Raw genomic sequence first — 15,221 nt, forward strand, 5'->3', positions numbered from 1 at the left:
CTTTTCTCTATCTGCCTTTGTGAAAAAATATCCTGAGAAAAACATCAACATGACAATGTGCAAAATTTCAAAGTAGTGTGAATCTATATTGTACTATACAACTGATAAACTCAAAGATGGTGTCTTTATGGTCGAGTAAGTAGATGTGTAAAACCTGACCTATTGAATTTTCTGGAGCCTAATTACACAATGTCCAAGAGACAAAAAGCATTTCTAGGTAATTACCATATAATGTAGGCTTAAAGGATATAATGCCAAAGGATCAGAATGGATGCATGTTTTGGAAACTGCTGTCAACACTATTCTAACCCAATGTGTGTTCTCCATTGAAATGTGAGAAGATATAAGACCGGGGTTCAACTGGAGCCCCTAGTGCGTAATATCCATGTGAGCCTGGACAAGCCATTTAATCTTCTAAGTCTCATCCATAAAATGAGACGCAGGGGTCATATTTAGGCTCTACATCTGTGGTCTTGAGATGTTATAACATCATTTTTATAAATATAGAAATCCAGTCCCAAAGTTCTTCGTTGATTTGTTCAAAATCATTTATTTAATAATAATTTCACATCCATATACTGCTTTAAGGTTTGTAAAATACTTTTCTAGAAACAACACTGTAAGGTAAGTATTGTGAGTATGGTTATCTCCACTTTACAAATCAGAACTCATCCAAGACCACAGAACTAGTGTCAAGGTCAGGATTCAAACCTAGTTCTTTATGAAAGCCAGTTCTGGTATTTTTCTATTGCTCCATTTTCTTCTGGGGGCAGCAAGATGGCACAGTGGATAGCTCCAGTCCTGGAGTCAGGAAAGCTCTTTTTCCTAGGATCAAATCTAACCTCAGAGACTTACTAGTTGTAACAAGAAAACCCCAAATGGAATCACGAAGAGTCAGATATTACCGAAACAACTGAACAAAAACATTCTACTGTTCATGTAACTGGGTTCAGCTTGCCTCTAAGAGACCAATGTCTCCATTTGGCATATTTGGTCCAGCAATAATAGCAGACAGTATAGAAAAATTTCCCAGTGTTTTATATGAAGAGAAATTCTCCAATAATGTCTAGAACAGGTTGGTTCTTAGTACGGAGTCTATAACTTGTGTTTTTAAAATATATTATATATACATATATAATATAAATATATATGTTTGAGAACTATTTCAATATAATTAGTTTCCATTATAATTCTGTATTTTTTAATTTTGCACTTAAAAATATTATTCTGAGAAGGGATCCATAGGTTTCATCAGACTGTCAGAGGGGTACATATGCCCCAAAATGTGAAGAACCCCTGTTGTAAAATCTTATGGAAAAGGAAACATCCAAATTCATCATATTTGACCCTCTGTGAAATGTTGCCAATAGGAAGTAATAAAATAAATGTTTTATTTTTATTTTTTCTTTTCTTAAATACATTTCCCCACTTTAAAAAAATTAACTCTCAAATACTCACCACATTTTCTTGAATTTGGCAGTTTGATACAGAGATACTGATGGATATGTCTCCTGGAATTACACATATAAAAAGTCAATAAAGAAGACATCTGTAGTTAATGTTGAAGAAAAGTAAATTCTATTGCTGTCTATTTTAAAGTAAATCAGAACAATTAGATTTTCTAAGACAATCTATTGGATAATTCTCATCTGTCTTCAATCATCAAATTACTCCTTATAAGTTTTTATTTAACAATCCTTTAGCAACTGTGTTGGTAGGAAAGATGGATAGATGGAAAGAATGGGATAATAGACCAAGAAATGCATCACTTTTACTCCCCAAACATGGAGCACATGCACCGACTTCATGACTAGGAGAACTGTATGAAATTATTCAAAGAAATCACCACTTTAGAGAAAATGGGTCTCTAAAAATCTACGTTTTGTCACCTAGCCTTCAGTGACTGCATGCAACTGATTTGTGACACTATGTTCCTGATGCTCCTGATGGGTACACTATCACCTGGAAGCAGACTGTCTTTCATTAATAGTTCTTCAGCACCTACTGTGTGCAGAACACCATGCTGGATAGGGCTGAAGAAAATGTTTCTCATTGATTCTCTCTGAAATTCTTACATACCTGCCACAAGCAGGGTGAGTGAATCACCTTTTTCTTTCATAAACAGTAGTCCTAGACTGGTGCTGATGCTTCAACAAAGTTTAAGAAATTCACATAAATGTGCTACAAGTTTATTATACAGTATTTGAAAAGTTGATAGTAAAATCATACTTTTAAAAAAATATTTCTTGGGATTGTGGCATACCACCATGCCAAATGTTTCTAACTGCTAGGTTATATCCTTCTAAGATAAGTGGTCATTTAACTTATTGCTACGCCACAGTAACATATGAAGAGGCAAAAGACCTGCCATTTTTTACAACATCACTAATCAAATGAGCATCATCTTGGAATTACCATATGTAATGAGAGGGAAAGAAAGGCACTCACGGTGCAAACTGGGTCCAGATCCAGGTGGTGCTCCCTTTGGAATGACAGGCATAAGAGCATGTTGAATAGCCATCTCCCACATCCTGGCCACATCGGTGCCAGCCCCACTATTAAGTATGCTGTTGTTTGGTGGAGGGCTTGAGGGACTGACTACATTTTCTCCCACGTAGTAGACTACATGTTCTGTAGTGATTTCAAAACAATGGGGATTGGCCCCACTAGGAATTAAAGAAAAAGTTTTTGCAGGTTCCAGGGATAAAATTTCAGATAATGGAATTTCCTATGGAATAAATGATTATATGCAGATTATAAAAATATGCAAATTGAAAGAATTTTTAAAAACAATCCTCCTAGGACATATAAGTAAACATCACTGAAAAGCAGGTGGACAAGTGTTTAATTTAAAAAAAACACATGCATTTTTATCATACACTGGCATTATAATCTCCATTCTACAGAAAACAATCTCCCAAGTCTACGAAGAATAAATAAGTGCGATCTTGAATTGCTATTATTTTGATATTCATCAAAATCAAGGAGTCTAATTTAAGTGAAAAATTCTATAAATGAAGAGTACAGAAAATAAATATTGGTCTAAACTCATTTAAGGAAACATGACTTTTTAAAATATCCTGAAACACTATAAAAATAAGATTAGAGTTTCTAAATTGCAATATTACTACAACATAGAGAAAAAAACTAGTTGAGTGATCCTTAGTAGGAATCAAGAGGGCCACTAGTTTAAGAAGGACTATTTTTTGCTAAATGGCATATTACTATCCCTTTCCCTGTTATTTCAAAGTTCAGGCCAAGAGAGAAGAAAAAAGGGAAAACATTATAAGAAAGCAAACATAACAGAATCCTAGGTGATCCCTCATATTTACTGCTCACTTAATAATGAAAAGGATTCATTTGCTTACTGATAAATAATAATAATCTTAGTTTCAAGACTAACAAAATAATCTATGCAGAATTCATGTCTACTTTTCTCCTTAGCTGAGAAGTGAATAATATTTAATCAAGTAATTTCAAATTATGCTTCTTAATCTAGAGAGTGTTGATTTAGGTGAAATCCCTCAGTAGGTCTTGGTTTCATGTGTAAATCAGAATTCAACAGAAGTAAAAGATTAATTTCATCTGATCCATTGCATTTTGTGAAGAGTTCCTCACAAGTATAAAAAGACTGGCAGCTGTTTACTGGAGAAAGAATGCTGAACCTGGAGTCAAACATCTAAGTCCAAAACTCTCTTCTGTAACATGCTCCCTGAGTGAAATTGGTCCTCGGTTTCCTCATCTGTAAAATGGAGGAAACTGGTCTCAATCTAAGATTCCCTACTATCTCAGTTTTATGAGCCTATGAAGCTAGATTGAGTGCACATAGGGAGCAACTTAAATCATAATATTCAATTCTGCTCTACTCTGGAGTATGGTCAGTGTCTAGAATATGTCTTTGAATCAAATTCCTCTCCAGAATATATAGTATATATGAGAATATAAAGGAGCAGATTACATTTAGAATAAGTGAGGAGGTCTCCCATTGTGAAAATATCCTATCAGATTTTCCTTTAGAAGGAGTATCCTTAACAAATAGAATCCCTCTAATAATACTTATGGATACCATTTATCTAGTATTTCATATTTGCAAAATACTTAACTCACAACCAATCTATAAGAACGATAATGTGTATTAATTTCCCTATTTTGCAGATGAGGAAAATGAGACCTAGAAAACTTCAATTTGGGGGGAAAAAACAAGCTAAAAATGAAATGTCTTCTCCACAGTCACATAGCTAGCATATGACTTAGGAACTGAATTCTAATTTCCTGACTTCAAATCCAACACTCCTTTTCGCTGTGCCACAACACCTCTGTAAGGAAGAAAACACACTGTGCAAGGCATAGAGGGATTCTATAACATTACTTTATCTTTAAGAAGGTGACAGGGGGCTAAAATAAAAAGAAAAATACACACACATATACAAATTATATCTATATCTATATCTATGTATCCATATGTCAACTGCATGTGCACCTTAATAATTCATTTTTAGCCTATCTTTACTGGCCTCAGGCATTTCAGAGAAGAAATCACCTGAAAGACTCAGGATTTTTTTTTTCTCATGGAAAACTATACTAAGGGAAATTGAATTCCTCTGATGAGTCATTAGGTCATAACTTTATCTTTTAGAAAATTGAAAACTACAGAGAAAAATCTTATGAAACTGTGATAAGAGATTGAAGCAAGAAAAATAATCTTTAAATGGACTAAACATGAATGTCCACAAGTAAAATGTATCATATTACTGATTATATTAACATGAGAAAATATCAGAAAGTCATACAGAACAAAAATGAAGTCATCCTTCCTTACCTTGTAATATTTGCTTCCAGTATCATTTTGAAAGAGTGTGATGCACTTGCTATCTAATCTCCAATAGTGTCGTTTCCTCTATAATGAAAAGAATTCATAATCTATTTAAAACTTTCAAATAACATAGAATTAGGAGAACCAATGCATTTTCCAATAGCACTTTTTACTCTGCTTAAAGTATAAGGTAACAATGGTAATAGGTAAGAAAAACCAAGAAAAATATTGCAACATTTTGAAAATACCCATCATTTTCTAATATCAGAATGTCACACTGAGTCAGACCAACTGCCAACCTATATTCTGTTTCTAACCGCAAATTATTTTGTGGAATAAAATGCTTCACCTCTGTAATTGTGACTCAGGAAATCAAGGATTTATTTCAAACATCTCCATCTTTCTTTTCACCCTTAACAGACCTAGACTTACTTTGGTAATTCAATGGATCTGTAGGGGACCCAAGTCTTCTAAGTCAATGAGATGCTGACCCTACTACAGTGGAAAGAGCTCAAGCTTTTGAATCAGAGTACCTGAAATCAAATCCTTTCTATATGACTCTATGCTTGTGTGACCATGGAGAAGTCAAATGAGGGGGTTGGACTAGCTGTCTTAAATATACTATGAAACTCAAAATATCTGATTCTGTGATCCTCCCATGCTCTGTAGAGGATATGCTTAAAATGCTGGTAATTCTTTTATACATTCTAATCTTTCATAAATATCATTACAACCCTTGGGATATCCATTTATTATCTCTTATTCGTACTACATGACAGTTCCACCTCCTTTTCTGGTGATAAATATATTAAATACTCTTTTGGCTTTAATGCCATTCATTTGGTTTTTGTAAATAAGTAATGTTCAGAATAAATCACAACTTATAACAGTCATCAGGCATTAACTATCCTTTGACTAGACATTTTTTATTTTCCTAACAAAAAATAAAAAAGAATGAAATAAAGCTTAAATTAAGCCACTAGAGTTTATTGTGTAAGGGAGTGACACAGTCAGACCAGTGATTTGGGAAATCACTTTGACATCTGGGTGGAAGAAGGACTAAAATAGGGAGAGACTTGAGGAAGATAGACCAATTAGGAAGGATTTATAATCCTAGTCCAGGCAAGAAGGCATGGCCAAGAGGGTGCAATGAAGGCAGACACTTGCCTGCGCTCTCCTCCAAACTCTTCCAAATACCTAACACTAAATAAATTCTATAGTGACAGAATCCAAAAAAGATGGAGTGAAACAAATTTCCAGGCTAAGACAACTTAGAGAGTTGTCAGGAAAGGTATGTATTACCAGAGAGAAGCATAGTCCAGCACAGGCTGTGCCAGTGCAAATCAGGAGCAGGGCTTAGGGTAACTGAATCAGTGGCAACAGTGGTGGTTTCCAGATGTCTCATTCCACAGATGGTAAAAGGGATTGGTCAATGGATCCCAAGGAGATTTATAGGGGTTCCTTTGCTAGCATCAGGGGGAGGACTCTGTTGCATTGTCCATACTTGGATCTGGGTCACAGTACTAAGTCTCAGTCCCAATGTGAGAAGGACTAGCATAGCAGAGCTTGAGCCACAGGGAACAGGGACCCAAGTTACAGTTCAAGGTTTGAAAGGAGTGCTTGTGGTCCCTCATAAACCAGTGCACAATATAAGAGAATAGTAAATATATTTCTCCTTTCCAACTTGGAAAAGTCAGAAATGTACAGGTTCCCAGAATTACCTCTGAAAACAGTTGCATGAAAAACTTGAAGCTGGGGACAGTGTCCCTCCACTTGGGAAACAGAGTCCCATTTTAGCATAGTGTTAAAAGTGAAGAAATGTACTGGGAAATGATCAAACAGAAAAAAAAAATTATGACCATAAAAAGTTACTATGGTGACCAGGAAGATCAAAGCACACACCCAAAAGAAGACCACAAAGTCAAAATTCCTGCATCCAAAGTCTCAAAGAAAAATATGAATTGGTCTCAGGATATGGAAGAACTCAAAAAAGATTTTAAAAATCAAGTAAGAGAGGTAGAGGAAAAATTGGGAAGATACATGAGAGTGAGGCAAGAAAATCATGAAAAAAAGAATCAACAGCTTGGTAAAGGAGACACAAAACATACTGAAGAAAATAGTGCCTTAGAAAGTAGAATTGGCCAAATGGTAAAGAGGCACAAAAATCCAATGAAGAGAAGAATGTATTGAAAAGAAGAATTGGGATAAGTAGAAAAATATATACAAAAGATTCACCGAAGAGAAGAATTCCTTAAAAAGTAAAATTGGCCAGTGGAAAAGGAGGTACAAAAGCTCACTGAAGAAAATAATTCCTTAAAAGTGAGAATTGGGCAAGTGGAAGCTAATGACTTTATGATACAGCAAGAAACAATCAAACAAAATATAAAGAATGAAAAAATAAAAGAAAATGAGAAATATCCTATTGGAAAAACAACTGACATGGAAAATCCATCCAAGGGAGATAATTTTAAAATTATTGGACTACCTGAAAGTCACAATCAAAAAAAGTCTAGACATCATCTTTCAAGAAATTATCAAGGAAAACTGTCCTGATATTCTAGAACCAGAGGATAAAACAGAAATTGAAAGAATCCACCAATCACCTCCTGAAAGCTATCTCAAAATGAGAACTCCCGGGAATATTATAGCCAAATCCCAGACCTCCCAGATCAAGGAGAAAATACTGCAAGCAGCCAGAAAGAAACAATTCAAATATCATGGAGACAGAGTCAGGATAACACAGGATTTAGCAGCTTCTACATTAAAGGATCAGAGGGCTTGGAATATGATACAACCAAGGATTACAACCAAGAATCACCTACCCAGCAAAACTGAGTACATTCTTTCAGGGGCAAAATGGACATTCAATGAAATAGAGGAGTTTCAATTGTTCTTGATGGAAAGACCAGAGCTGAATATAAAATCTGACTTTCAAATACAAGATGCAAAAAAAAGCATTAAAAGGTAAACAGGAAAGAGAAATCATTAAGGATTTGATAAAGTTAAACTTATTATATTACTACGCGGGAAAAGTATATTTATTAATTCAAAAACTTTCTCATTATTTGGATAGTTAGGAGTATACATAGATAGAAAGTAGAGGTATGAGTTGAATGTGATGGTATGATAATCTAAAAAAAATAAGAGATGAGAAAGAAGAATACTTTAGGAGAAGGAGAAAGGGAGATTTAGAATGGGATAAATTATCTGACATAAAAGAAGTCTGAAAGAGACTTTATAGTAGAGGGGAAAATGGGGGAGGTAAGGGTGAGCATACAAACCTTAGTCTTATCAGAACTGCTTCAAAGAATGAATAATATACACACTCAGTTGGGTGTAAAAATTGTCAAGACATTAGGAGACACCCTGTTTTCTGGATGATCTCAGCCACAGCACAACACCAGAACTGGGACTTAAGATTTCTCTATTTTCCAGGAGATCCTGGCCTGAGAGCTGGAGATGTAGATGACATCCAGCAGCAGAAAGTGATCAATCCTATCTCCTTATACTCTGAACAATACCTGTACCTGTAACTGCTAAGTGAATTGAACTAGGTGCTGCATTCTGTTCCCATCATACTAACTCTGGTTCTGTACTCCACTGAAAGATCACAAGGCTCAACAATTCTAATAATTTAGAGACTGTATCTACAGGACCCAGGAATGCCTGTATTATCCCAACAAATGCAAATTGTAGGAACTGTTTATTCAAGACCTAACAATGATTATGTTGGGTCCTGCCTTTTAGTAGTTTTCAAGTTTAAAAACCTAACCCCTGTCACAAACCATAGGCCCTCCTTCTCAGGAGGACTTCCATTTGCAATATACTTTATATTTTGAAATTAAACTTCTGTTTGATTTTTGACTCTTCTGTCTCTGGCCTCCTTTGTTTGGCTCTGGCCACCCACAGGTTAGAGAGGGGTTCCAATCTGGTTGACAAAATCTATCTTAACATAGAGAAAAGAAGGAAGGAATAAATATAAAAGAAGGGGGAAGGGGAGCTGATAGAAGGGAGGGCATTTTGGGGAGGTAAAAGTCAGAAGCAAAACATTTTTGAGAATGAACATGGGAAAAGGAGAGAGTAGAATAAACAGGGATATAATAGGATGGAGGGAAATGCATAGCTGCTATGAAAAAAAACTTTTAGTGAGTTTCTCTGATAAAGACTTCATTTCTCAAACACACAGAAAATTGAGTCAAATTTATAGAAATAAGGGTCATTCCTCAATTGACAAATGGTCAAAGGTCAAAGTTTTCAGACAAAGTAATCCAAACTATCTATAGTTATATAAAATGCTCTAAATCATTATTGATGAGAGAAATGCAAATTAAAACAACTCTGAGCAACTAGCTCACATCTGTCAGACTGGTTAATATGACAGAAAAGAAAATGATAAATGTTGGCAGGGATGTGGGAAAATTAAAACACTAATGTACTGTTGGTAAAGTTGTATACAGATTCAACTATTCTGGAGAGCAGTTTGGAGATATGCCAAAAGGGCCATAAAACCACACATACCCATAGACCAAGCAATATCACTATTACATCTGTATTCCAAAAAAAAACCAAACAAACAAAAAAGGAAAAGAACCTATGTGTACAAAAATAGTTATAGCAGCTCTTTTAGTGGTGGCAAAGAACTGGAAATTGAGGAGATGTCCATCAATTGGAGAACAGCTGAACAAATTGTATATGAATGTAATGGAATATTATTGTTCCATAAGAAATGATGAGCAGGCAGGCTTCGGGAAAACCTGGAAAGACTTACATGAACTGAGGAGTGAAGTGAACAGAACCAGGAGAACATTGTACACCATAACAGCAACACTGATTTGCTATGAATATCTTAACTAATCTCAGCAACACAGTGATCTAAGACAATTCTGTAGGACTTATGATGAATGGTGCTGTCCATCTCTAGAGAAAGAACTGGTAGAATGCAGACCAAAGACACTTTTCCTTTACTTTCTTTACTTTTCTTGGAGTTTTTTTGTGTTTTCTTTCATGGAATAACTTACGTGGAAATGTGTTTTGCATGACTACACATGTATAACCTGTGTCACATTGTTTGCCTTCTTAATAAGGGGGTAAGGAGGGAGAGAAATGGGAACTCAAAAGTTGGAAAGAATGAAAAAGAATGCTAAATTTTTACATGCAATTGGGAAAAAATAAAATATTAAACAGGGTTAAAAAATAGTCCAGGCAAGGGGAGATGAGAGGCTGAACTAGAATGGTGGCTGTATGAGTTATAAAGATTCCAATCATGGAAAGCATGATACAAATTCTAAAGCATAATCTCTTTCAATTCTGGACCTAATTCACTGTACCAATTGTGCCTATTTAATAACTGCCCCCCACACACACACACACACTCACACACATGGATATAGTGCTTATCAAAATCTAGAAAATGTGTATTCCTCATCCACTTGGCTTTTCAAATGTACACGGTTAGGCATTTTTTTTTGGAGTGGCCACAGATCTCACTGAGGAGACCTTGTAGAGAACTGGGGTTTGATGCCAATAACATTATGACATAATGACATAATAATATCTGGCTAACTTCATAATCAATAGAGAAGTAGTCGACTTGCCATTCGTGTTTCACACAGGACTTCATCCACGACACTTGTTGCAGACTTTGATGAGCATATATATCCCTGTTTTATGCCCTACTTGATGCTAATTATTATGTCTCATTAGACAATATTTGCTGGTTGACTGTCCATTTGGGCAAAGTTGTCTCTGTGGATTACATCTATCAAGACCTGAATATTTGAATATATAAGTATGGAGAGATGACTTGCTGAAGACAACTTTTAAGTCTGAAATTTTCTCTACTGATTCAAAGGTTTTTGGGAAATCAACATATACAGTAGGATCTTCTATTGTCAGTACCTTCAGTAAGCTGTGTGACTGCCTAGACATGGCCTGTTACAGAAAATAATTCACAGAAGCTTGTCTGTTCTTTTCAAAGGTATACTGAACACTTAGAGGATTTTTATAGCTATGAGGATGCAGGCATATAGGTTAGTAGTTTCTGAGGTCTCTTGAATATTTTCAGGTATTTAAACACGTCAACAATATTTTCCATTCTTTTGGATATTCCTCTCTTTGAGATATCTTGAACATATATGTCTTTAAAATTGTCACATTCAGTGTAGATTTCCCTGTATATATTTGGTTAGGTCTAAGAGTTCTTCCTAGTTTCACCTTTTTAAGTATTCTTTTTACTTTCTAATGCCGTATGGTATAGCATGTACTAAGTCCAAATTCAGCGGTTCCACTGTGATTAAAAATGAAAATTCATTCTTATAGAAATGTCAGAAAATGTGTTCCATTTCAAGTGTGTTTCTCATCATCTTTCCACTTTCACTTATTAGTACTTGGGATGAAACAGCTTCTCCCCATCTCTAGGTCATTTCCCTTTAAAGAAATAGATTTATGATTTCTTTTGTTTTATTATCAAAGTTACTTCTTTCTACATCCCCCAACTCCTGAGAATTAACTCTTTCTTGGAACCAGAAAATAATATCAAAATAAACCAACCCATAACAAAAAGAGTTAAGGAAAAACAAGGAAATTGACTGTACTTGATCACATAAGCAATATTTTGTCCTGACGATCCACAATGTAGGATGAATATTGTGGAGTAAAAAAATAACATATTTTGGCCTCCTATTAGTGTATACTTCATTTGGATGATTGTAGTAATGCTGTATATATTCTTCAAATTAATGGCAATTCCATTGTATCAGTTCATACAAATCTCACCTTGTTTTTCTGAATTTCTTATAATTCTTATTTCTTATTGCATAGTAGGAATAATCTATTACACTCAAATACCAGAGTTGGGACAGCCCAGTCACTAATCAATTGGTACTCACTTTGTTTCTAGTACTTACTACTACATAAAAGTGCTGCTATAAATAGCTAAGTGGTGCAGTCCTGGAGTCAGAAAGACATCTCTTTGAGTCCAACTCTGACCTCTGACACTTCCTAGCTGTGTCATCCTGGGCAAGTCACTCAACTCTGTTTGCCTCAGTTTCCTGATCTGTAAAATGAGCTAGAGAAGGAAAAGGTAAACCACTCCAGTATCTTTGCAAGAAAACTCCAAATGGGGTCATGACAAGTTGGGCACAATTGAAAAATGACTGAAGCATACAATGAACAAGTCTGCCATAAATCCTTTGCTGTTTACAGAATCTTGTTTTCCCCTGTCTATGAACTCCTTGGGTTCTAGGACCTGGATGAAGAAATAGGCTTTCTGACTAAAAAGCTATTAATAGTTATTTTTATTGCATAATTCTTAAGTTTTTTTTTCCAGAATAATTCCATTCCATTCTAGAAGAGATCAATTCACAACTTACCAATGCTATACTCTTGTGCCTTTTCAAAGTCCCTCCAGCACTGCTAGTTCCCTTTTTTTTGGCTATCATTAATTTTCTGGGTATGAGGTGAAAGTTGAGCAATTTTAATTTACATTTCTCCTATTATTATTGATGTGAAGCATATTTCATATGAGAAGATACAGCTTTGATATTTCAGCTAGCTTTCTATAGGCTTGTTTTCCCCTCCATTACTTTTTTACTGTTTTTTCCATCATCTTGTCATCCTTCCATGTATAAATGAGATCATGTTACAGACCAGTTGTCCTTGGCTTCCATGCCTCTCCTCTTTGCTAGGTGCTCAGATGCTGACAGCAGTAGTTTAGGTTTCTTTTTGGTCTTTACATTGTGAAGCTTATTTTTACTTAAGTTAAAATTCTCTAAGAAATGGTGAAAATCAGTGTCAATATTTTTTTCTTCATTTCTACATTTGATAGTCAACAGTCTCCTTAAATAAATCATACTGGTACTATTACAATGAGATATTTTCTCCTCTCATACATCCCCCCACTCCTGCCATTTTGAGACTGATTTTGCCCTTTGTTGTAACCAGCAGATGACCTGACCACACATAAACAGCTGATCCTAAAATCCAAATTAGTAATTGGTTGTTTCCTCCCCTTTCAGAAAGAGTCATGTTCATTTTCTATGATGTTTTTTTAGTTTCTGCCACATTTGGCATTTTCCACAATCGACTGATCTAAATCGATTTAGATCTTCATGCTGCAACCTCTCCTTGAGATTACTTGGTGCGTTATGATACACACCAATAAGCCAGGAGTTTTCAAGGTAGAAAAATAATTCTGAGCAGAATTGATGGTAATATAGAATCAGATTTAGAGCAGAATTAAAAGTGGTTCTAATGGCCATTTTTGCATCTGGAACTCTTCTCATTTTATGGAAAACTCTGAAGTGATACACCTCAAAAACTCTTCTGTAAATTAGAGTAGTCTAGTGTAGCTTAAGGTCTTGAAAGGGTAAGTGCTTACCCAGGGCCACATAGCTAGTATGTGAGAGGCAAAATTTAAACCAAGATTTTCCTCACCTGGGTAAGGTCCGCCTACTATGCCCTGTGATATACTAGCTCTTAGTCTAAAGAGCATTAAAAAGAAAAAGTCCAATTTATGTTCAAACCTTAATTGGCTAAATGTGTTAACTTTTTTAAAACTCTTAAGGACAAGAAGGAAGAGAATATCAAATATAATGAATAATATTGTAATATGATTAATCCTGAGATTTTCAATTGGGATTGACATTTCTTAAGTCTCTTTCCACAGATGATCAGATTATTTAAGTTTATTTTTGGAAAATATTAACAGTAGATTGAGAGACAGTGTTTACTAGTGGAAAGAAAGCAACATAGTCTGGGAGTTAGGGAGATCTGGGTTGGAGTTCTAACTGCTATACGCTAGATTTCTCTCCCCCTCCCCCCACTAGGAGTTTTCTACTTTGGTCAAATGGCAGATTTGAACTGTCACCCAACAGTACGTTACTGAGCAATTGACGAACTGTCACCCAACAGTATGTTACTGAGCAATTGACGAACTGTCACCCGACAGTATGTTACTGAACAATTGACTGATCAATAAATGGTCACTTATTAACTGCTCTTTGAGAAGTTAATCTAATTATCACTCATATTCTGTTAGGAATGCAAGAAAATCAAAGTTATGAAATAAACTGAAGTATCTAAGAATAGGTGGGTGGTAACTGTTCCTCTGATCAATAAAACAATTACATAGAGGACTGTTACTCTATAGATCTGGTCAAACAGCAAAATAACACATTAAAGATTCAGGAAGTGCACAGGTGGGTTTAACTACATTCTTATCCTTTCTAATATGTCATGTTTCATTTAAAATCCTGGAACATGTAGGAGTGTACCTTAAGCACATACAGTGGCTTTTATGACTGCCAGAAAATTGACAGGCAAAAGTTAGAGCTGTTTTGCAGAACATCTTAAGCAAGAGAATAAATGATCTTGTTTTCTGGTAACTTCTTTCCACATTTTTTTCCTAATACAATTGCTTTTTCGACTGTATCTGACACCTACACATTAGCTACGTGTTTAAACTAATTCTCTCCTGACAGGTAGGTCGAGGTTCACTTCCTGTGGCTAAGACGTTGAGCATCAAGCATCATTTATACAGTTGCAACTTAGATAATTAGGACCAGGTTGAAAAGAGAAGGCTCTGCTCACTGGGATTCTTACCAGTGTGTCTTTACTTGTGTAGTGAACCATCCATCCTTCCTTCATCACTGTGCTGCTTTTTCTTTTTGTATGTTTGACAGACTGAACCACTCTCATGAGAGGAATATTGTTACTGGTTGATGGGCTTGGAGAAAAGTAAAAATATTTTAGGGAAGACATGTTTTCACATACAGACACATTTCTTACTCAAAGATATACATATATACATTTATGAATACACAAATATAAATACATATGTATCTTTTTCAGAAATGAACTACTAACATAGTAGAAACTATAGTTCCCACTAAAGCAAAACTAGGTGGTTGAAATTGACCAGGTAGATCACACTGAAGGCTCGGACTGACTTCATATCTGCATATTAAAACTAATGAACAATTAACAAATACTTGAATTGTGGGCTTACCATATTACTGTCTTGGGGCAGGGGCACAATATTTAGATACATACATAAGTATGTAGCTCTGTCTGAAGACCTGAGTTCATGTCCCATCTTTGACAAATCCTATCTGTGTAGCCTTGGTGAAGTTTCTTAATCATCTCTCACTGCTCCAGGAAACTCTCTAAGAATATAAATTTCAGAAAAGGTGCCAGCCTGCCAGTAGGAGTTCCTGTACCCTGGATCTCTCAGTATCAATGAAATCAAATGTCTAAACCCTATCCCTCTATGCAGAGATATTAACATCTTTATGAGCTATTTCAGGATATATCTAATCTGTTTATATTTTACACTATCTAAGCTTGTTAACTGGAATGTGGATCTATTTTGAAATGAATGCCTCCTACTAGAAATGTGATGTCCTTTATA

General features: G+C 35.3%; 1 protein-coding gene across 16 annotated transcripts in view; it reads right to left on the bottom strand.

The window, feature by feature from the left end:
• Positions 1-15,221, bottom strand: part of PRKD1 (protein kinase D1) — a 435,004-nt gene that overhangs the window by 76,959 nt on the left and 342,824 nt on the right. For all 16 annotated transcript variants that reach the window (XM_072622711.1, XM_072622712.1, XM_072622718.1 and 13 more), the window contains 4 exons: positions 14,414-14,537; positions 4,820-4,897; positions 2,449-2,728; positions 1,459-1,511 (listed from right to left, as the gene is read on the bottom strand). In XM_072622711.1, the coding sequence (XP_072478812.1) occupies positions 1,459-1,511; positions 2,449-2,728; positions 4,820-4,897; positions 14,414-14,537 (535 nt within the window). The remainder of the gene's footprint in view (positions 1-1,458; positions 1,512-2,448; positions 2,729-4,819; positions 4,898-14,413; positions 14,538-15,221) is intronic.

Source organism: Notamacropus eugenii, chromosome 7 (assembly GCF_028372415.1).
Source record: "Notamacropus eugenii isolate mMacEug1 chromosome 7, mMacEug1.pri_v2, whole genome shotgun sequence".
Taxonomy (NCBI): domain Eukaryota; kingdom Metazoa; phylum Chordata; class Mammalia; order Diprotodontia; family Macropodidae; genus Notamacropus; species Notamacropus eugenii.